General features: G+C 43.0%; 2 protein-coding genes across 12 annotated transcripts; one reads left to right on the forward strand and one right to left on the reverse strand.

The window, feature by feature from the left end:
• Positions 1 to 364: 364 nt before the first annotated feature.
• Positions 365 to 8,507, forward strand: RAB33B (RAB33B, member RAS oncogene family). The gene is made up of 2 exons (XM_064416541.1): positions 365 to 646; positions 5,605 to 8,507. The coding sequence occupies exons 1-2, from the start codon at positions 404 to 406 to the stop codon at positions 6,046 to 6,048; spliced, it is 687 nt and encodes a 228-aa protein (XP_064272611.1). The 5' UTR covers positions 365 to 403; the 3' UTR covers positions 6,049 to 8,507.
• On the reverse strand, positions 1,387 to 21,415 carry LOC135298710 (uncharacterized). Of its 11 annotated transcripts, XR_010360762.1 has the most exons (10): positions 20,455 to 21,039; positions 19,483 to 19,542; positions 18,683 to 18,814; positions 17,737 to 17,883; positions 16,868 to 16,928; positions 16,549 to 16,696; positions 15,634 to 15,736; positions 12,420 to 12,545; positions 9,194 to 9,390; positions 1,387 to 2,335 (listed from the first exon to the last, which is right to left on the reverse strand). XR_010360762.1 is itself a non-coding variant. In XM_064416537.1 (7 exons), exons 1-7 carry the CDS (start codon positions 21,335 to 21,337, stop codon positions 16,593 to 16,595), a joined length of 777 nt encoding a protein of 258 aa, XP_064272607.1. In that variant the 5' UTR covers positions 21,338 to 21,415; the 3' UTR covers positions 16,243 to 16,592. The 11 variants fall into 11 exon arrangements, 4 of the variants coding, with proteins under 4 accessions (XP_064272607.1, XP_064272609.1, XP_064272608.1 ...); XR_010360763.1 differs by lacking the exon at positions 1,387 to 2,335 and having other exon boundaries at positions 8,038 to 9,306; XR_010360759.1 differs by lacking the exon at positions 1,387 to 2,335 and having other exon boundaries at positions 8,038 to 9,390.
• Between the last annotated feature and the right edge of the window lie 470 nt (positions 21,416 to 21,885).

A 21,885-nucleotide genomic window follows, 5' to 3' on the forward strand; every position in this document is an offset into this window, starting at 1 on the left:
GTTTAATCTCACCTTTTTGCACACTAGACAGAGCCCAAATCACAGTGCCCCCTACTAGAATTAGCTTTTGATCATTGGGTTTATAGAGACGGGCTTGCTTGTGCTTCCTCTCCTTAGCCAAACAACCAGCCGCAAGAAAAACCTCACAGACCGCACACTTCGCGACACCCGACGGGCGGGGGATGCCCCTGCCCGCCGCGGTCTCGCCTATTTCGGGCCGTTCCCGAGCGAATCCCGGCCATTCCCGAGCGAATCCCGGCCATTCCCGAGCGAATCCCGGCCATTCCCGAGCGAATCCCGGCTCCCGCTCCCGCCCCCTCAGCGCCGCGCGCGCAGCGCCCCCTGCCGCCCGCGGGGCTCGGCGGCCGCGCTCTCGCGAGAGCGGCTCCGCCCCGCGGCCGCGATGGCGGCGGCCGAGCTGGAGTCCTCGCTGGAGCTGAGCCTGACGGGCTCCGGCGCGCTGCCCGGCGCGCTGCCCCCCGCCCGCTCGCGCATCTTCAAGATCATCGTCATCGGGGACTCCAACGTGGGCAAGACGTGCCTCACCTACCGCTTCTGCGCCGGCCGCTTCCCGCAGCGCACCGAGGCCACCATCGGCGTGGACTTCCGCGAGAGGGCCGTCAGCATCGACGGCGAGCGCATCAAGGTAGCCCGGGAGAGCCCCGGGACAGCCCCGGGACAGCCCCGGGAGAGCCCCGGGCTGAGGGCGGCACGGCGCTCCGAGGCCGGGAGAGCGGGATGCGGCCGCATCCCTGGCAGGGATATATCCCTCAGCGGGGTCGCGCCGCTGTTGTGGTCGTTTTGCGTTAAAAATGTCAGCAAATTCAGTATTGTTCAGTATTGAGCAGTGTGTTCCAACTCCTGATTTTTAGGATTCTGTTTAAGTTTGCTGCGTGAGGGTTGTAAGCGTCATTTGCAGAGTGCTCTGTAACAGCTTACGGATGCAGTTTGTTTGCTGACGTGGTTTTAATCAGAACCCCCATCTGCTTCTGTATTACTGTTGTTAGTAACAATAATAATTACTTCTATTGTTATCAGTTTGTTTCTGTGAGGAAAGCTCAGTTGTGCAGAAAAAAGGAAGTTAACAGTAGTCTTGAGCTCGTACGTGGGCATTTATTGTCATCAGGCCTTACAACTACAGCTTACAGCTGTGTAGCTGAAAGTTATACCTTCTCCTTGCTTATTTACTGCTTAAAGAAATTATGGAGGACTTCATAAGACTAGGAGAGCCAGTTTGCTTTCCTGCTCTTGAGGGATTTTTATCTCATATCCTTTTTCAACTAAAAAAGGTGAATAGGAGTTTTTGTTGGTGGTTTGGGGTTGTTTGTTTTGGTGGTTTTTTTTGGGTTTTTTTTTTTTTTTTTTTTTTGTTTGGTTTGGTTTTTTTTGTTTTTTTTTTAGTAAAATCACTGAGTAGAATTTCTCTGAGAGCTGAAATGTTGTACTCCATTGTCCAGACAGAGGAGAGACCTCCTGAGGGATGCTGTCCTGTCAGCACTGTCTTACTCACTGGCATTTTCATCACATCTGAATGGTGCCTGACCTTTGTTGGAGAGAAGTGAAGAACACAGCATAATCCACAGCTCTTAGATGCTTCGCATAGGTTATTGTGCCATTCTGATATGTGTGTTTCTGCAGATTGTTTTGCTGCATTTTTGAGAGTTTTATCTGTAAAAGAAGCCAGTTCTGGTTGAGGGAGGTGCAGAAGTGAAGGAGGTTTGTTGTTGTTTTGTGCAAGTTCCGTTTCAGCATTAAAGGAGTAAATAAAATAAATCTTTATGGCCAGGACCCTAGTTCTTAGTGGGAGTGTTGTCAAGTTTGAGCTGATTTTGGGTGTTTTTGGCAACTTCTCTCACTGCTCTTCTAGCAGTCAGCTCCAGCAGCACCAATTGAACCAGGAGGGAGAAGCTCTGATGAACTAAATTCCTGTAGTCCTTGCTGTGCCCTGAAGGGAATTTTCCTCTTGCATCAAAGTAGGTTATACAGCAGTGTCTTCTCCCTTCCCCCAGGCAGCTGGATAGTTCTCTCTTGTGCTGCTACAGCAGCGACTGTTTCCTTCACAGCTGGAAAAGTGCTGTGTCACTGGCAGGGACACAAGCACCGTTCTTCTCCCTGACGGTCTCCCACACAGCAGCTGTGTAGCATTCCAAGACATGGGAATGAGTATATTCCTTGTACAGCAGACTGACAGCTTCACATCAAACACTGATGCCTAAATGTGATGAGTAAATTAAAACTTTCAACAAATGGATTTGCTGCCTTCTAAATTTTCCTCTTCCTCAATTTATCTTAGCATTGAAAATTGAAGAAAACAATGGTGTCAGTCTTCACTGACCTACATTAAGAGAGCAAAACACAAATGAAATTCAAATAAGAAAGTCCAGACATCATGTTCTGTACCTTTGAGCTATTCCAAATTTTCTCCCATGTCTTTTTAAAGGAGACATAGCAACAAGGCCCATTATGTTTTTACCAGCGTGTTATAAACCACACATACAAAGTGAGTCCTTGTTTAGGAAAGAGCCTTTCTGGATCCACAAAACAGGATCAGAAGGTGGGGTGTGATAGCTGATATATTTAATATTTTTTACGCCATTTGTCTTTCCTGGGGAATGTGACCAAGTGATTCTGTACAGTTTTATTAGCTGAATTATGCTGTTAAACCAGATATGCAAACTGCATATTTTAAATGGCTCTTATAAAAACTGTGGTCCCCTGAAGATGGGTGTTAGTGGACTAACAATGAAATAGTAATCTTTATGTTACTTCATCAGTGCACACCCATTAACATGAACATTTTCAGTGTTGTTTTTCAGAAGAGAAAATATTGGGGTGAGAGGCAGAAATAGAACCATTTCCTCAAGTTCACCTTGAACAAGAAGAAAAAGAAACTTCTGAAGTGTGTAGTTTTCAACACTGGGAAAAGATTTACCTGTCAGTGCAAATGACTCAGTTGATAATGCCCCTCACACTTGAATGCTGCATGTAAATGAATTTTGGACGAGCTGTAGTTTAAGCTTCACTTGCAAGTTATGTAAACCTTTAATTTAATTTCCCCATCTTTACCCAAGGCTGGCAGTACACTTGCAGATCTCTGCTTGACTGAAGCATGACTGATTTCTGCTCTGTGAGTAAGCTGAGAATTGTAAGCTCACAGCTGCCTGTGAAAATGTACTCCCTCCTTAAATTAATTTGATACAGCATTTCCCAAGATTATCTGTATGATTCCTTAACATAATATCGTCTATACATAGGATTGTTTCAGTCTGCACTTCTTTTTCCTCTTAATTTCTCAAATTCATGAACATTTTCTATGAGTCTCCTGACTTTATCATGTTTTATAAGTGCAGAGAGCTGGAAGTATGTCTCACTTGGTTGTCTGACTGAATCTTACCCTGTTTAGTCCAATTGTGTAGACTCATGGAGATGCTGTCACTTGTGTGTGGAGTGTAATACCATTGGCAAAAAGAGGGGTTTGTGTGGGAAACAGTAAAGGGAAGATTTTCAGAAAGTTGGAAATGCAGGTTTACTCTAAAATGAGACAGATTGCAACTGAGTACCATTTCATGGCATCAGAGCCAGGGCCACTTGCCTTGCTTTTCCTGACAATCTTAGTGACCCTTTCAGGAGCAGCACACAGGTCTTTCTGAGAGTCTGGATCAAAAGCTGCAGAGAGCTGGACTAGGCTACAGAAGCCAAGCTTTGAGTTCTCTTGCAAATTCTCAGTTCCCTGTTGGAACCAGTAGCTGCCATTCCCACCTGCTCTAGGCTGAGGTTTTTTTGAGGATGGATGACAAGGATTGAACATTAAACTGCAGAAAAAGTCACACCATCTGAAACATCTCTTACTATTTTTTCTTCAGTCTGTTACATGACTGATTCATAACATCCTGTGATTGACTCGTGGATCTGGATTGTCATCCATTTTAATAATTTCCAACCTGATGAACACTGTCCTTAAAGAAAAAGTCCTTATTGTCAGTCACTGGTATCGAGACTTTGCATCTGCTTCTCTTCAGTTTCATTGCATTTCCACTGTTGTAGCTTTCAAAACAATTTTTCGTGATGCTGTAGTGCTCTCTGTCACTGATGCATCTTCTTGCTCTTAGCAGATTTCCCTTGCACCTGGGCTTCCTTTTTTCTAATATAAAAGGTCACTGGTTAAAGTGGTAAACAAGACGGCTTTCAAGATATTTGCAATTTCTAAAAAATGTTACTGAACCATTTGGATCAAAGGAGTGCTGAGCTGTGGTCATGGGAGAACAATTTCAACAATTACATAGTGGCTGTGACTTTCATGAGAACAGATTAAATTTCAAATTTATCTTCATTGTCTGCAGAACATTTAGTATTCCTCGAGTTCTGAGTCTCAAGGAAAACTCCTTTCACTCCCAGGGAGAAAAAACTTTCTGCTCAAAAGTCGAAGTGCTAATCAAACTGCCTCAGCCTTTAGCAATCAGCTGTGCAAAACAGACAGGGAGCTAGGACAGCTTTTTCCCAAAAAATCAAATGTCTTTCAGATGTGTCATTATCACTAAGGTGTGTGTGATAGAGCCACACACCAGTTTATTTCTGACAGTGGCAGGTGATGTGGTGGTGTAGGTGAAGGCATTCTGACTGCTGTGCACTGCATTTCTTATCTCCCCAAGTTTGTGTAAACATTACTGCCACAATTCTGTAGCATTCTCTACAAGTCTGGGGACTCCAGGCCTCCATTACACGAGATGATCAATGTATTTAAAATTTCTGTTAGCTGTTGCTTACATCTGCTGGTGCTACAAAGCTTGTTTTGTTTTGGTTTGGTTTGGTTTGGTTTGTTCTGTTTCCATGTGGACCCCAGAAATTTGAATGTCTTCTGAATGTCTTTCTATTCTGACTATGCTTTTAGCACCCGTGTTCAGTCTGGTTTGGACAGAATAGTATGTACCTGGAAATGATAGTCACGTTGTTAAGTTAACAGGAGGTTTATACTTAAATTTTATTATTTTTTTTTAATGCATGCCTTGATACTGCAAACCATGGTATGGTCCCAGTTAAAGCACTAAATAAGCAAGTTAGGTGTTCATTGCAGGAGGGTTTGATTCCAACACACTGCAAAGAAAGATTTCTTTTTCCTGTTTTTGTTGGTAATGTTGAAATCAAACATGGTTTGATTTCTTCCTACTTTTACACGGAAGTTAACATCTTGCTAACAACAAATTTTTGGGGAAGATGAGATTATTTTTGGCAGTAACAAAAATCCTGTCAGCTGAGGGTTGTATTGGGAAGTAACACTTCTTTAATTTTCAAATGAAAGTGCTATTGCTAAGGCTTCAGGATTTATTTTTATAAAAATCTTTAAAAATACAGGCTTCAATAAACTTTGAGAAATTTTCTCTCAAATGTCATCATTCCTCCTGGCCTCACTTTTGAGCACCTTTGAAAGTTAAAGCTTCTGAAATTGTGTGAATGCTACAGTCTTCTTCAGCACCAACTTGTTAATATGATTGATTCAGAAGAGTAGATCTCTGTGGTCATGTAACTCTTCTCAGTACAGGTGATTTGTGTTATTTCCCAAGATGAGCAATAACACATTTTTTCCTCTCCTTGGCATTCTGTTCCCAGATACAGCTGTGGGATACTGCAGGCCAGGAGCGCTTCAGGAAGAGCATGGTGCAGCACTACTACAGGAACGTCCACGCCGTGGTGTTTGTGTATGACATGACAAACATTGCCAGCTTCCACAGCCTGCCGTCCTGGATAGAGGAATGCAAGCAGCACCTTCTTGCCAATGATATACCACGGATTCTGGTTGGAAATAAATGTGACCTGAGAAGTGATATTCAGGTGCCCACGGACCTGGCCCAGAAGTTTGCTGACACTCACAGCATGCCGTTGTTTGAAACCTCTGCCAAGAACCCCAATGACAATGACCATGTGGAGGCCATATTCATGACACTGGCTCACAAGCTTAAGAGCCACAAGCCATTAATGCTTAGTCAACCCCCAGATCATGATGACATACATATAAAGCCTGAACCAAAACCTATCACATCCTGCTGGTGTTAGGTCACATTGTCACTGGTTATCACCTTGTCTTGTTTGCAAGTGCTTCAGAATTATGATCTTTGGCAAAGTTACAGGTTTTGGTAGCAACTATAGCAAATCTCTTTGGCACTTTAATGTGTTTTTTATTTTAATTTTTGCTGATGTAGATGTGCTCATCTTATGTTCTTGCACTTTTGTAATTGTACTTCAAAAACTACTAAAGTTTCACTATAATTATATGGGAACATACTCACTTTGTCAAGTTTTGACAAAGCAATCCTAGTTGAGCTCTTGCTGCCTGAGGTTGTTCTCATCACTTGTGGTAAGATTTTAACTAGTGTGCCAGTTTACTAATACATTTGGTTGCTACTTGTGTTGGAATAATGTAGGAGAAAGAGCCTTTGTGACAACCAGGGAACTTGGGTTTTGGGTCAGCAAGTGGAGAGATTTTTGGCATATGAAGGAATATTAGGTGACTAGTAGGAAATTAGAAAGCAGGTACCTTTTTATTATAAAAGGAAAAAAACAGGTCTGTCAAAGTTTGGGCTGCCAATGTCAGTGCAAATTGTTAGGTTTTGGCCTGTCCTTCCATTATGAATTTGGTCTGTTTCTTCATGGCAGTGGTAATGGAAATAACTAACTCCTTCTTACCTCTAGACAGTTACTTGGTACTTAAAACTTCATTAATTTTTCATAATTAGCATGTGATACCAAACTATGTTATGTTAACTAATATTGTGGAAAGAACTGTAGCGCAGGATTTGGGGTAAAATTGAGACTCTACCTGTCCATAAGTTCTCTGATCTTACTAAAATTAGATTATATATTTCTGTAGGTGCTGTATTTGAGTTGAGTAAAATGGTTGAGCAAGTAAAAGATTGGGTGAATTGGGTAAAAAGCATACTGCTTTTCAAAGGTGGGGTTTGCAGGGCTTTAAGAGATCATGAGTGCTTCTGAGATACCTTGAAAAGCACTTGATAACATATTTCAGGAATGGGAATGCTTAGTAATATGGTACATTCTTAAAATATTTCTGAACACAAACTAAATTGGGTCTTGAAATACAGAGTAGATCTACCAACTGCATCATCTGTTACAGAATTTTGAGGGAAAACCTGCATGTATAATGTTGTGACTGTGTGTAGGGCGTCCTTGGCATTACTAACGTGAGCTGGCAGGGATTAGATGAGGGAAATTCTTCCTCTTGGACGACCTTTTTCTTTGTTCTCATAGGTGCAACTGCTTTTTTTCAGTTCTATCTAAAGATCAAGTTTCATAATAAAAATGGTGCTAAGTTGCACATAGTTGCATAAAGTTAAATGTAAGCCATAGAATGCAATCTATGACTTCATTCATGTGCCATGTCAAACAATGTTTTGTGATTTAGTTTTTGAAGTATAAATGAAGATTTTTTTTTTTTTTAATTGGCAATGTGTAGCATGTGTTGCTTACTGGAAACTCAGTGGAAGGGCTAGTTCAGAAGCTGCCACCCTAATGATCACATTAGAAACAAATTACTGAGACGAGATACCTGTTATTATGTGAACTATTACAATTCTTAAGATGTAGTTTCATTGCAACTTGTACAGAAAAAAAATGCATTGACTTTTTTCTAGATTTTGAAAGAGCATTTAATTTGGTCTTACATGATTAAGATGTTTAAAAAGAATCTAAACAAAAGGTAGTACTTTTTCCTGTATAAAGCTGCTTCAATTGTGACAGTATTTTTGCTTAAGAAGCATTTGTAAAAGGAAGCTTTTGTATTCACTCTGAACCTTACATGACTAGAATTTGCAGTTGTTTCAGAAACAAAGACCTTTTTAACACTAGTGTCCTTAATGATTTCTTTAAGAAATTGATTGATCTTAAATTTATATTTATACTATGTTAAGTAAATATGGTTTACAGTCCTGTTGGACAGATTGTTTTTCACTCATGTCCTTAATCCTTTTTCTGAGAAGGATCATTCTTAATTATTTGTATACTAAATATGTCAGCAAGTTTTCATGGTTTGTTTGTTTTATTTGTTTGTTTGTTTTTAATAAAAATATCCCAGAATTAAGAATTTTAAAGTCAGTCAGGTTGGGGGTTGGGGAAAGAGAATCATGTAGCTGCAGTGTTATTGTTCAATTTTATCTGAAACACCTGTTAAGTTTTATTTGAGTTACCACAACTTGTAAATAAGGGCCCTCATGTAATGAAAATTGTGTGCAAATGGTGTTCCAGTGTGTAATTCCATGTTCAGCACAAAGCATGTTTTAATGGTTCTGCCATGGAGGCAGTGTGGTCAGTAATGCAGGATTCAGTGTTGCTCCCTGGCTTTCAGTGGTGATGTTTTGCCCACAGGATGGATATCAGAGTACTGAATACTTTGTATGTGTATTTTCACTCTACCAGACTGTAAAGTTGTGTTCTTTTGTATGTGCTGGGGGCAGGCAAGGCACAGTCCCAGAGAACTAATAAACGGGCTTTGCCACAAACTGCTACCACTTGTTTTCAATAATTATCATAGAAATTATATTACAATTCCATATAGTTAAAAAATGCTGTGAGGGAGTTAAAGAGCTTCTAGTGTTTGTCTGTGTGGGTGACAGTTTTTACAAAAAAGACTGTCACAATACTTAGACTACTGTCGGTGCTTTCTTGCAATGACTCTGGGTGATTTTGGGGCATCTGAAGCACCCACCTGATGATTCAGAGGCATGTTCAGTGTTTATTTCAGATTCCAGAAGAATGGGAAGTGAAAAAACAGTTACAAAAATAGCAATTACTGACCCTTGGATGTAAATCAGGACCCTAAAGGAATCTTCTCCATTACTCTTCTTCTAGTCTCATCTTGTTCAGAAATGAAACATCTTTAACTTTTTTTATAAATTTGTTGAAAGTCATATTTCTTGTCCCCTCTGTGAGTATTTTCACTTCACTAGAATGTATCATTCTAATACTCTTTTTTTTTCCCCAGAGTCCTACTTTTGAGGTCATTGACTGATGCTTAACATTGCAATTCCCAGCTAAAAGTAGAGCCATATGTTATTTAAAAGTAACAGTAATAATTAGTTTTAAATGGCAGTCTGGTTTTTCTGTGGAAATCAACACAACACCAACATGTTATCTCAAACCTAAAATCATAAATAACATTAGAAGTTGTCGTTATTCTAGGACTCACAAAAAATACCACTGTTGTTGAGGATGTGGGATTTTTTTTCCTCCCTCCTGTGTTGATGCAGGGTGCCCAAAGGAGGCCTCCTTTATCCAGCTGAATGGCATCATCAGTGAGGGCTGTGAAGAGGCATTGAGAGAGGAAGAATGGTTGCTGGTTTCCAGGGGTGTTTGGGATTCACTGGGCTCTGCACAGCCTCCCACCTGCCAAACAGAAGCTCGTGCTGAGGCAGCTCCTTGTAGTTCTGGAAGGTATTTCCAGAGCCCAAAGAAAGGCAAGGGAGAGCTACTGGTCGTCTAGGGACATTCCCTGAGGTGCACAGTCCCTGGGGGGATGTTATGGACACGGAGTGTTTTCTGCCTTGCTGAATCATCACTGCTTAATGTGAATCACAAATTACTGAATCCTTAGCTAATCATTTGACATTAAGGGAAAACAAATTTCCCAGCAATACAGTGATCATTAAAAACTCCCAAAATAGAGCGTAATCCTCTCCCTGGGCTGCATTTAACAAATATGCTGCTCCGATTAGGAAGATGTTATTCCCTCTGAGGGTGCTGAGGCACTGGCACAGGTTGCCCAGAGCACCTGTGGGTGCCCATCCCCAGCAGTGTTCAAGGCCAGGCTGGGTGAGGCTCTTGGCATATGAAAACTAAGAGTCATAAGACCCTGATCTTAGCTCAGTACTTCCTTTTCTGTTATTATGTTTTACTGTTTGCACTGCCCCTTTGGAAAGGTCACAGGCAGAAAAAAGGTCTGGTGTGAGGCAATGTGCTAAACTCCCTCTTTCTGAAAATACTTGGTGATTTACTGCTGAAAACATCTTGCTGGGCCTCTAAATCAGGAGTCATGAAGCAGAAGCTGTGTTTGAAAACCATTTATCCTCTCTAAAGCCCGATCACCCCACATCCTTCACACCCACTCCTGTACAGGAAAACACTTTAAATGCTCCAGGGGCTTTGAGGTGCTCCTTGCCCTTCATAGTCCTCTGTCCTGCAGACCTTTCTTCAGTTAAGGAAGGGCAGGCAAAGAGGAAAATACTAAACTGACCTTAAAATACATGAAACAGCTTTTCTATTTACTTCAAGGTATTTTTAACGCACTCAGAATAGAGACAGTGAAGAGCTTCTGGCTTCAGCAACCAAAGATCAGCTGTAGATTAAGAAAAGCATGTGCTAATCAGAGAGGGTTTTCAAGTTCCTGTGGATCCTCATGACTACCTTGGAATGCTAGTTTCAATTTTGAGCTAATATCTGAGTCACTGTGATGCTGCTGTTAAAAGTCCAAATACTGGCAGCCCTTGTCTTTTGCTTCAAGGCTCACAGTGCTTTTGTCAAATTGAATCTGACCTGAAAGAACTGATTTCAATGCTTTCATTTCAATACTTTGTCATTAAATAGGTACATTTCATTTTACATGCATGATGAGAGTAGAGGGTAAATAAAGATATATAAGACATATTCTCTCCATATATCTCAAGTGATGGCCAGAAAACATGTATATTCACATTGCCTTAGCATGCATAGTTTTGCATCCTAATGCAATACTTGAGGGAGTGCTGTGTGGAATTCCAACACTTTGATGTGTGGTACATGACACTGTGGGATTCCAGCTCTAGTGTCTGCTTTAAGGCTCCAGTTCTGAGGCTTTATGCGTGAAGAACCATTGAATGAAGCAAAAACCTGGGTCATTTGGGGCTGGGAGGCTGCCTGCATCAGACAAAATTAGAAACACAGAATCAACTGCTGTAAGATATGCTGAGAGCAAAGAATTTGGAAACTGAAAACACCATCTGTCATCCTGAATCAGGGTATTGGGTGGGGAGCAAGGGCTTAGCAATATTTGCACGTACTGTTCCACCAATAAACATAACATATTATAACAACTAATATTGACTAAAGAGGAAAGTGATGAGTGTAGTTAAAAACATGTCATGGACAGGAGCCAGACGATGAAACAAAGTAATTTTAAATTGAGATGACATAAATGTCAAGTCAATGGAAGAGAACACATATTTCTGTAACTTTGAAGCGGAAAGGAAAGAGAAAGGAAAGGAAAGAGGAAAGGAAAGGAAAAGAGGAAAGGAAAGGAAAGAGGAAAGGAAAGGAAGAAGGAAAGGAAGGAAAGGAAAGGAAAGGAAAGGAAAGGAAAGGAAAGGAAAGGAAAGGAAAGGAAAGGAAAGGAAAGGAAAGGAAAGGAAAGGAAAGGAAAGGAAAGGAAAGGAAAGGAAAGGAAAAGGAAAGGAAAGGAAAGGAAAGGAAAAGGAAAGGAAAGGAAAGGAAAGGAAAGGAAAGGAAAGGAAAGGAAAGGAAAAGGAAAGGAAAGGAAAGGAAAGGAAAGGAAAGGAAAGGAAAGGAAAGGAAAGGAAAGGAAAGGAAAGGAAAGGAAAGGAAAGAAAGGAAAGGAAAGGAAAGGAAAGGAAAGGAAAGGAAAGGAAAGGAAAGGAAAGGAAAGGAAAGGAAAGGAAAGGAAAGGAAAGGAAAGGAAAGGAAAGGAAAGGAAAGGAAAGGAAAGGAAAGGAAAAGGAAAAAGGAAAGGAAAGGAAAGGAAAGGAAAAGGAAAGGAAAGGAAAGGAAAGGAAAGGAAAGGAAAGGAAAGGAAAGGAAAGGAAAGGAAAGGAAAGGAAAGGAAAGGAAAGGAAAGGAAAGGAAAGGAAAGGAAAGGAAAGGAAAGGAAAGGAAAGGAAAGGAAAGGAAAGGAAAGGAAAGAAAGGAAAGGAAAGGAAAGGAAAGGAAAGGAAAGGAAAGGAAAGGAAAGGAAAGAAGGAAAGGAAAGGAAAGGAAAGGAAAGGAAAGGAAAGGAAAGGAAAGGAAAGGAAAGGAAAGGAAAGGAAAGGAAAGGAAAGGAAAGGAAAGGAAAGGAAAGGAAAGGAAAGGAAAGGAAAGGAAAGGAAAGGAAAGGAAAGGAAAGGAAAGGAAAGGAAAGGAAAGGAAAGGAAAGGAAAGGAAAGGAAGGAAAGGAAAGGAAAGGAAAGGAAAGGAAAGGAAAGGAAAGGAAAGGAAAGGCAAAGGAAAGGAAAGGAAAGGAAAGGAAAGGATTACAGCAGCAGCTCAGAAAGTGCAAGTGAAAACCGTGCAGTTTGATAATGTATTTGGGTTAGATGGACCTGAAGAGGTGCAGGACAAAGTAGTTTCTGGTTTTATGGAGAAGCATCTAGGGAAGGCTGGGAAATGCTGTTTGCTTAATGGGCCTCAAGTTACAGGTAAATTCAACAACTTTTCCCCATACTTACACACTGTTGGTGCTGGAGAATCATGAAATCGTGTCTCAGTTTGGAAGGGACCAATAAGGATCAGTGGTAGGACTCAATGATATTAAAGGTCCTTTCCAACATAAAAAAGTCTGTGGTTCTATGATCCTAGGAAACAAGAAATCACACAGTCTTGGCTCCAAATGTGCATCTTGGGTGTCTTATATTAGGTGGGGTTTCTATTGAGTATTAAAAAAAAAAAAGAGGGGGAATATAAGGGAATATTCCTCCTCTCAGCTGCAGACAAATACCACTTCCTGTTTTCAGAACATATCTGCATTTTGATCAATTAGCACTACTCCTGTCTTTTCCCAGCTCTTTTAAGGCTCTCTTCTGTAGCCTGCCTTTCCCATGCATGTTTAATGAGCAAGACCTATTGTGTTCCCCAGTCAAAATATTTTAGGCCAGGTCATCTCCTATAGTGCAGATTTGCTTCAATTTCCAATTGCTTCATGCAAAAACAGGGTGGGCTGTGGAGACTACAACTGTGACTTTGTATCCCCTGTTTTCTCAGGAAACACATTTGTGCCCAGCAAAGGCTGCTGTGACCCTGAGCACCAGCAGCTCAGCAGCACAGGGGAGGAAGAACTGCACCAAACATGTATCTATGAAAAATAAAAATTCAGATACAAATAAATAAATAAAAGTATATACAAATATGTATATTTTAAAAAAAAAAACCCAAATGGGCTTGTTGTCAAATAAATGCCTGAAAGCATTCCCTGATCCTCACCGTGCTGAAGATCCCTCCTCTTTCCCTCCTCCTCTGCACCTCCTGCCCCTTCTGTTGGGGAAATGACTTCAGAAAATTCTTTGCACTTAGTTGAACATTAACTTCCAGAATCAGCTTCCCTGATTAGCCTTCTGATTACACTGGATGATTAACTCTGGCCACTGCTGATGGAGAGGCTGGCAGGCTTTGCCTTTATCCACCCATGGATATTGTGTGCCTTGTTCTGTGTGTCAGGGAACAGGGTAATATTTGTCTCAGCCTATTTGAGGTAAAGATTTTTTTTTATGTAAATGCCTTGTCTTTGACTTAATACAAGCAATGCTGACACAAGGTGAGCACAAAATGCTTGGGTCCATAACGGGGGTCCATAATTCCACCTGACTTCCACCAGTGAAAGCTGGGGGTGACACAAGCCATGGGAATAACCCTGGAGATGCAGGCAGGTTCTGGGAAGTTACTGTACCTCACATGTGGAATGGGCTGCTAAATACAGCACTGGAAACTGCAGGCAGGAATACATTTTCTGCAACACTAACCAAAGAGGAGTAACATTAAACTGATAATCAGTTTCTACCAATTTACATTCTGTCATTTTTTCTGGAAACCCCCACTTTTGTAGAACAAACTGTTGAAATCATCTGTCTATGAGTGACCTGCAATAGCTGCATCACTGGAAGGACTGTGTAAGAAATAAACCATCTTATAGCTGCTGATAAATCAATGGCATACAGTTTTATTCAGAAGCAGCATAGAGCATATTTCTCTTTTACACCCCATGATTTCAGTATGTGCTGCTAAGGCTGTTGCACAGCCAAACGAAGAATCAGCTAAGGCTGTTTCACCTGCCACACCTGTCACCTAATGCCACATCAAAGGCTTTCAAAGCCTTTCACACTTGGATTGTGTCCCAGAGCTGTGCCAGGAGCACCTGACCTGCAGCAGCCGTGGTGGCACTGCCAGCCTCATCCCAGGAATTATCTGCCTGAGCCAATGGAAACAGCACAGCATTTGAAAAAGGACTGGTGATGTGCTGCTCTGCACACTCAGAGTAAAAGCAAATTGCCCTGTTCAACCAGCAGACAAATGCTGTGGAATTCTGCTCAGTACATCACACTGTAAGGACTGGTTATGGAACAGCACTTCAGGATGGGACCATAACTCCTAGAAATCCTGCAGAGGCTGAGCAATGCAATTGTAGCAGTTCAAAATCTGTTTTAGACTGACCAGAGCCACTGCTTTCAGCTATCAGTGAGCCCAGCACCCTGTGAGGGTGTCTGACTTTCTTTTCATTACAAGAACAGCAGTTTGTGTTAAACAAGAGGAAACTCCCCAGCATTTCACTGCAGATGGTGTGGAGCTCTGCCAGAAGCATCTGAGGACAGGGAGAGCAGTTACACTGGGTGCTTTGATGCCTGTTGACAGGCACTATTTCAGAGGAAAGAGCACAGCATCCCATTTTGAATCACAACATTTGAATTAATATATTAAAGCAATTCAATTAATATATTAACACCTTCAAATGAGCAAGACACCAGCTGTGTTTTGGTTGGCATAGGATGGGATTGCACTAGGTGATCCCCAGACATCCCTTCCAGCCTCAACCATTATGTGTCCCTGCAGGCAAGGTAATGAAGGTATTTAGAACCAAAGTCAGGAAGAATTTGGCTACTGTGGCACATAAAATTAAGTCTCCAGTTGCCAGAGTAGGATCTGCAAGCCCAAGTTAAGCTGCTGGCCCAAGGATCCAAAGCTGGGGACAGCTTCCCTGGCTGAAGCTGGGCAGTGGTGGAAGCAATATGTGACCTGAGAAGGGGTGTGGAGGGAGCCTGGTGGTTGGGGCTGCTCTCTCAACACGAGATATTCCCAGACATAGTAATTTTAAGGGTTAAAGTCAGCAACAGGTACACTTGGCAAGCACCTTACACACAGAGGGGTGCCAAAGTTCACTGGGACTTCCTCAATATGTGACTAAGAGTATTTCTCTGTTGAGGATTACAAAAAAAAGCTGTGTAACATCTTTGCAGAAGAATCATAGGATTGTTTGGAGGTGACCTTGAAGATCTGACTCCTCTACCACAGGCAGGCACAGCTCCCACCAGACCAGGCTTCTCAGAGCCCCATCCAACCTGGCCTCGAGCTTCCAAGTGACAGGGCATACACAGCTTCTCTGGACAATCTGTGCCAGTGTCTTACCACCCCCACAGCAAAAAACTTCTTCCCAATATCTAATCTAAACCCACCCTCTTTGGTTTAAAGCAATTTGGGTATTGGAGTCCCAGCATTATGAAAAGGACTTCAGTCTTAGAGAAAAAAGTAAATCATGAACAACTCTTCTCTTGGGACCATGAAAGGCACATTACTTGCTGCAATTACAGAAGCCTGATATGAGATCATTCCTGGAGTTCCATGCCTCATGCTGAGTACCACTTATCCCACTACCCACTTTCTCAAATAGGAACTTACTTTCCAGGCTCTGTTCAAATGCTGTGTTAATCTGCACCAAGGGTTAAGTCATCTGCCACTCCCTGCTCAATGCCTGCAGGCAAGATAAACACTTGACATTCACCTAAAAGTGAAACATAAAGGACATATGGGCATTCTATATACTTCAGGAGATGACTGGAAGCTTCAGAACCTGACTGGAAGCTTTCTTGGTCTAGAGAAAATACAACAAAACTTTTTTCTAGATCTGTAATAAATTTTAGCAGAATAGGCCCTAAAATAAGGATTTCTTTTAAACTTTCAATCTACAAAGTTGAAATAGGAAAACTTGAACTAAATTTAGAGTATTCAAGTTACTTCATAAGAGGAGCTATTGCAGCTCCAGTTCCTGCCACAATCTATAGCTACAATTCAGTGCTAAAACTAATAGTACTGACACATGTATGCCCCACAGCAGCCACATTTTGACAGAGGTACCTGAATACTGCTATTAAGGTTTCATATAAAACTTTACTTGTCCCCATTCCTACCAAGAAGAAAAGGAAAATACTCTGAAACTCAAGGACAAAGTGCATCCTTCATTATCATCCAAATAATTCATGCAGCAAGAGGGAGAAATCAAGACAGCAGTTGAAGAAAAAGGAATTGTATTTAATATTTAAATGCCTAAGGGTAGCACTGCCACACAAATTACATTATGAATTCTAGTGAAATAAGACATGATTTAAGTACAAAAGCCAGATTAAAAAATGCTGTCACTTTCCAGAAGCAATGAGGTATTTTCACTGAAAGTCTGAAAGTTCAAGATCAGCTGCAGATGTTTCCCTCTGCACTGTGGTCTCTGCTCAGTGCTGGGCATTCACTAGTTCACTCTGTGTGTGTTTTTCAAATGGCCAAGGAAAAGTCCATGACAATCTTTTAAGATTAGGAACTTACTGCATCTCTCCTGCCACATTTGAACACAATGTTTGGCCACTTTTTCAAGTCATTCTGATAAATGGTGGAGGTTTGGATGTGTCTTCTTCTGCATCTACATCCTGGGCTGGAAACCGATCTGTGAAGTTAAAAATTCTCCCCCCAGGGCCTGTGTAAGAAAAGAAAGCAAAAACCATTAAACATGGTATATATGTTTGCACAAAATCCTGAGTTCCTTTTGGTTATCAGGATTTTGGCCTGGGATGTAAACCTTATTCAGGATGTTCCTTTCTCACCCCTGGTGATCATCCAGATACATGGAGGCAAAAGAGTTACTCACTTTCTACAGCACAAATCATTTCCACAGACTGATTTTGGTCCTCATTAGGCTGCAACCATTCCTACGGAAAAAACAGCACCATCAAATACCTCCCCTGGAAATTTGTTCAAGAAGATACACCTGGACTTATTTTAAAAGTCTGTGCAGTCCATGCCTCCTAACACGTTTTAGTTTGAAAGTTTAAAGCAGCCTCATGTTACCCTCTTGGTGACTTTAGTCAGGAACAGCTGCCTCGTGGCCTACATCCTCTAATTCCTTACCAAACCAAATGGTTGGATGCACATGTTTAGTAACACAGATTCAGAACTGCTCTAGCAGAGAAGCAGTTGGTATTTATTTATTTACTGAGCTCACTTAGCAGAGATGTTGTGGGCCCCACCACTTGAGGCAGAGTCCTTATGGATGAGGAGTAAGTTACGTGTGTCAGCACCCCAACACTGCACACACAGCACTGGAGATACTCTCATTACTGGATTTGAAGTTCCAGCATGTAAGTACCAGTGAGTCTTTGTAATGCTGCACCAGAAGCAACTGGTGGCTTAAAGATGAGAGGAACAGTTTTTGAGGATAGCAGGAATTTATGGGAAACGGGGCCACAGTAGCTTCAGCACAAATAGTTTGCAAAATAGAGATAATTTATATTAGATCTTACATGAGACTGTAAATAAGAGAGAGATTTTTTTTCCATTAAAGGAAAAAACATACAAACCCCTTCTAATATCCCATTTAATTTCTTAGAATTAGCCCTGCATGACTGAGGTAGGAGCTCAGACTAGGTTTACTGGAAAAAAACACACTTTCTCCCAGGTTTCTTCCCTTCCCACCAACACTGAGCAGAAATAAACCTGTGCCCTGGGCGACTCACTCACCATCCCAGTTACACTGTCATAGCAGGAGCAGCACGGAAGGCTCCGGCATCCCAAGTAAGCCATGGCCAGCACAGAAAAGGCACTGCAGATGGACACAGCCAGCATGGCTATGTTGGCCCCCTTGACAACTGCATTGAGTATGAACCTCTGCAAACATAAAAGGAGACGCTAAAGCCACATTCAAAAAGTGACACTCTCCACCAAAAAATAGTCTAATCACTGCAAGAATGCTGTGATTGCCTGATAGGAGATTGATTCATAGTCAGTGTTACTTAAGATTTTTCTGTGTTCTGAAAAACAAACCAAGTATGAGCCTTAAATAGAGCCAACAGTGAAATAAGGCTGCTGATTAAATGTGAGACGCTATGCAATGACACTGGGTTTGGGTTTAACTATGAGTAAAAACTTAAGGAATGGCTGCTCTTCTTCAAACTGAGTATGAGAAACGTTGTCTTGCTGCACTGCACCTTACAGCAGCCAGGCATTTTGATTTGTCCTGCAATAAACCAATTATCAGCTTCATCTCTCTGGAATGCCTTTACGCCCCCACCCCAGCAATCAATTGCTTGCAGACTGGAGATACAAAAGGGCTTCATTCCTTCTCTGCAGCTTCACTGTGGAGGATACACTTGAACTAACACCAGGTTTAACCAGCTGACCTGTAACTGCTGTAACTTCACCACCTGAGGTGCTTGCTGGAAAGATTCCAGCCTTGCAACCACTTTCTCAAACCAGGTCAGGGACACTTTCAGCACTTTTCCCTGAGCAGCACCAGTATTTTTCATGGCTCAGCCCACACCACCCCTTGGCACTAAGGAACAAAAGCAGCCAACCTGACCTAGTGTCACCCCTCACAGAAGTCTGGTTCTGTTTGTCAGCCACACTGGCACTGCCTGCAGATTAAGGGTGGCATGTTCCCAGTAATAATCATGATATCAATACTTACAGTATGGATAACATGGACTGGGGCAGAACTCAGCTCCTCCTCTTCACCATAGTTCAGTGTGAGGGAGCTATAAACTATTACAATGAAGATGGCAACACAAGAGATTATGGAACAAACTATCAGTACATTCACCTAGACAGACAGAGAATTTTAGTGAGAAAAAAAAAGGGAGCAGGAATCAAAGCTGCTCTTGGGCAAATACAAGCATTACAACTTGTATGGTAGCCTCTGACCTTCCATAACACTACAGCATCCCCAGTCACTCAGAAACCAAACACAGAGAAGTAGAGGTTTTCATCACATTGAGTTTCTGAGTTACAGCTGAGTCCTGAAGAGGTACTTAAAGACCTGCTACTTAAAGACTTTGCCTTAGAGATCTCTAATTTACATACAATATCCCCCCCTGGAGTTTACACGGCTGGAGAAACCTACCTAGGAAATGCAAACCTCTTAACTCATTTCAAATTTTAGTGTACACAGTGCTAAACAACATGAAGGGCCACCAAAAGAAAAGCATTGAAATGAAGTTTTTTTTACAGAGTTTTCCTTTTTATTAGGCCCGGTGCCTGTCTGCTGCAGCAGAAAACAAGGTAACACTGCATCCTCCTCTTGGTTATGAAGACAGCAGCTTTTGTGAAGATAACTCAAAGAAATAAGCTCTGAATTCTTAATTTTGTGAAGATAAAGAAATAAGCTCTTAATTCTGCAGGAGGACCAGTCAGCTCATTCCCTCCTCAAACACTGCCCCAACAGTTTGCCCCTGCCCCATACACAAACACCCATCTGCCCCTCCAGCTTACAAGAACTGGATTCTTCCTCTGCGAGGAGAACAAAGCCAGGACGCCTGGGACTCCCATCACCTGCAGAGCACAAAAGGAGATGGCAGCTTGGGAGACTTGTGTCAGATTTGGAAGATAAACTGCTACAGAGTAATGAAACATAATAAAAAGCGTTTTCAGTTTGGATCAGAGTAACTGCTGCATCAGAAATGGGAAGAGAATTACTCATTTCTTGTTTTCCTCTGCAGCATCTCTGGATGCAGGACATGGGTGACATGCATCCTGCCCACTTTCTACCCACACAGCCTTGCTGCTGCTGACCAGAGCTTTATGGGTCGGGCAAAATAATGAAACTGATTGAATAAGTCTGATTTCAGGTTCTAAAAATGCACATGGCTTTGTGCACATGCATCTTGTAAAGGAAAGAAATATAGTAATGAAAGGAAATAGGCAGCCTCTGGCCTGGAAAGAGCTCTTCAGTGTAATTGCCTTGTAGAATGGCTCAGCAGGGTGAATCAGGGTGCTGAAAGCCAGGGAGCAGGGACACCTCTTGCCCACTCCTCTCTGTAGTAACAAAATTAGGGGCACTGTGCTGTGGGACAGAGATTAGCACACAGATATTCATCTACCTGAATAGAGGATGAGGTGTTCCCCTCCTAATCTTTGGTGGCCTCTCTATGGTCACTATGCTTCTGCAAAAAAACCCCTGACAATTGTCACTATGCCTCATTTTCTACATTATCCAGCAGAAACGTATTTAATTTAGTTCCTTCAGATGAAAGTCTGTTTGCACTCTTCTGTCTATACCATTACAAGGAAACTTTTATTAGTTGAGTTCAAAGCATAAAACAAGGGAAGAGCTGGCAAGAAATCTTGGCTTCCCTCCTACCCCTAATATGAGTACTAGTAGGTAGCAGCGGGAAAAAAACCCAAAAAACAAAAAAAAAAAACCCCACTGCAAAACAAAGCATAGAAAACATAGCAGAAGTTTACCATGCCAGCCCAAACTGGAGCTCTGGTTTTGGCCAGCTCAGACTCTGTCCTGAAAACGCCATCTATGACCCCACTGGTGACACAGACGGTGCTGAAGGCAATCTGGAACATCCCCAGCACGACCATGTTCCTCTGGTTAAAAATGAAATACCGATACCGATCCATTCTGCTCTGATTCCCGCATAAACCCCCGAACACGGAGACCGGCGAGCTGCACCAGGGCTTCCAGGGTCGGGGAATAATGGCTCTTCCTAGGCAGGAGAGAGAGATCGGGATCATCCACACGGCATCGCCTGGCGCTCGGCACCGGGAGCACAGAGCTCGCTGCTCAGTGTCCCAAGGCCAGCGGCCTTTTGGGAGATTCCTGCGGCTGCTGTGGCCAGGTGACCGCGACACCATTCCCTGGGGCTCTGGAGCGGAACGCGCCATCGTCCCCTCAGACCCGGCGCTGACCGCTCCCTCCGGGGCTTCTGCTGCCCACAGAGGGTCCCTTGGGGCGGCCAGCACCGAGCCCGGTAACTCCCCGTGGCTGCTGCCCGTCACCGCAGCCCCTCTCCAGGGGCGGCTCCACCTCCAGCTCCCTCGTGTCCCCTGGTTCCATTCCGATCCCGCCGGCCGGGAAGGGCCGCGCCCGCCGCGCCCTCACCTGCAGCGGCGCCGGGAGCGCTCCTGCTCCGCTCCGGGGAAGGCAGCTCGGAGCCTGTGTCAAAAAAGCCGGCGAGCCCGGGAGACCCTTCTGGGAGACCTTTCTGGGAGACCTTTCTGGGAGAGCCTTGGCGGTGCTGGGACCCACGCAGGGACGGGGCTCCTCCTCCCGCTTCGCCGGGAGCGGCCGCCCCGCCCCGGGCACCCTCGGGCTGCCGGGACTGGGCCTTCCACCCATCCCTGCCCTACAACCACCGAGCCTTTTTTCTCTCTTTTTTTCGGTTTTTTCTCCCCTGCCGCTGTAACTGCTGCTTCACACGATATAGATTTGCAACACTGTGAGTTGAGGAAGGTGGCGCAGGTTGCTCAGAGGTCTTATTGGATGCGACATTCCTGGAAGTGCTGAAGGCCAGGCTGGATTGGGTTCTGAGCAACCTGGTCTAGTAGAAGGTGCTCCTGCCCGTGGTTGGGGAGTGGAACTAGATGATCTCCAAGATCTCTCCCAGTCTAAGCCACGTTGTAAGATTCCATGAAACCCCATACATGTTGTTAATGACTAGTGTGGTCAGTTCTTTAGATTGGCAGGCAAAGCTTCCCTGGCACATCGGCGCCCACTCTCTGTTGGAAAAAGCAAAAGAACCTGTGCTGCTTGACTGAAAAGAGCTTGGGAGTGCTGTTGATACAGAATGAGCAAGTGTGTGCTCAGGTAGCTAAGGAGCCAAGGGAATCCTGGCCTGTGTCTGGGATAAAGCAGACAGCAGGACCGGGGAACTGGGATTATCCCCT

The sequence above is a fragment of the Passer domesticus genome, chromosome 4, assembly GCF_036417665.1.
Source record: "Passer domesticus isolate bPasDom1 chromosome 4, bPasDom1.hap1, whole genome shotgun sequence".
Taxonomy (NCBI): Eukaryota; Metazoa; Chordata; class Aves; order Passeriformes; family Passeridae; genus Passer; species Passer domesticus.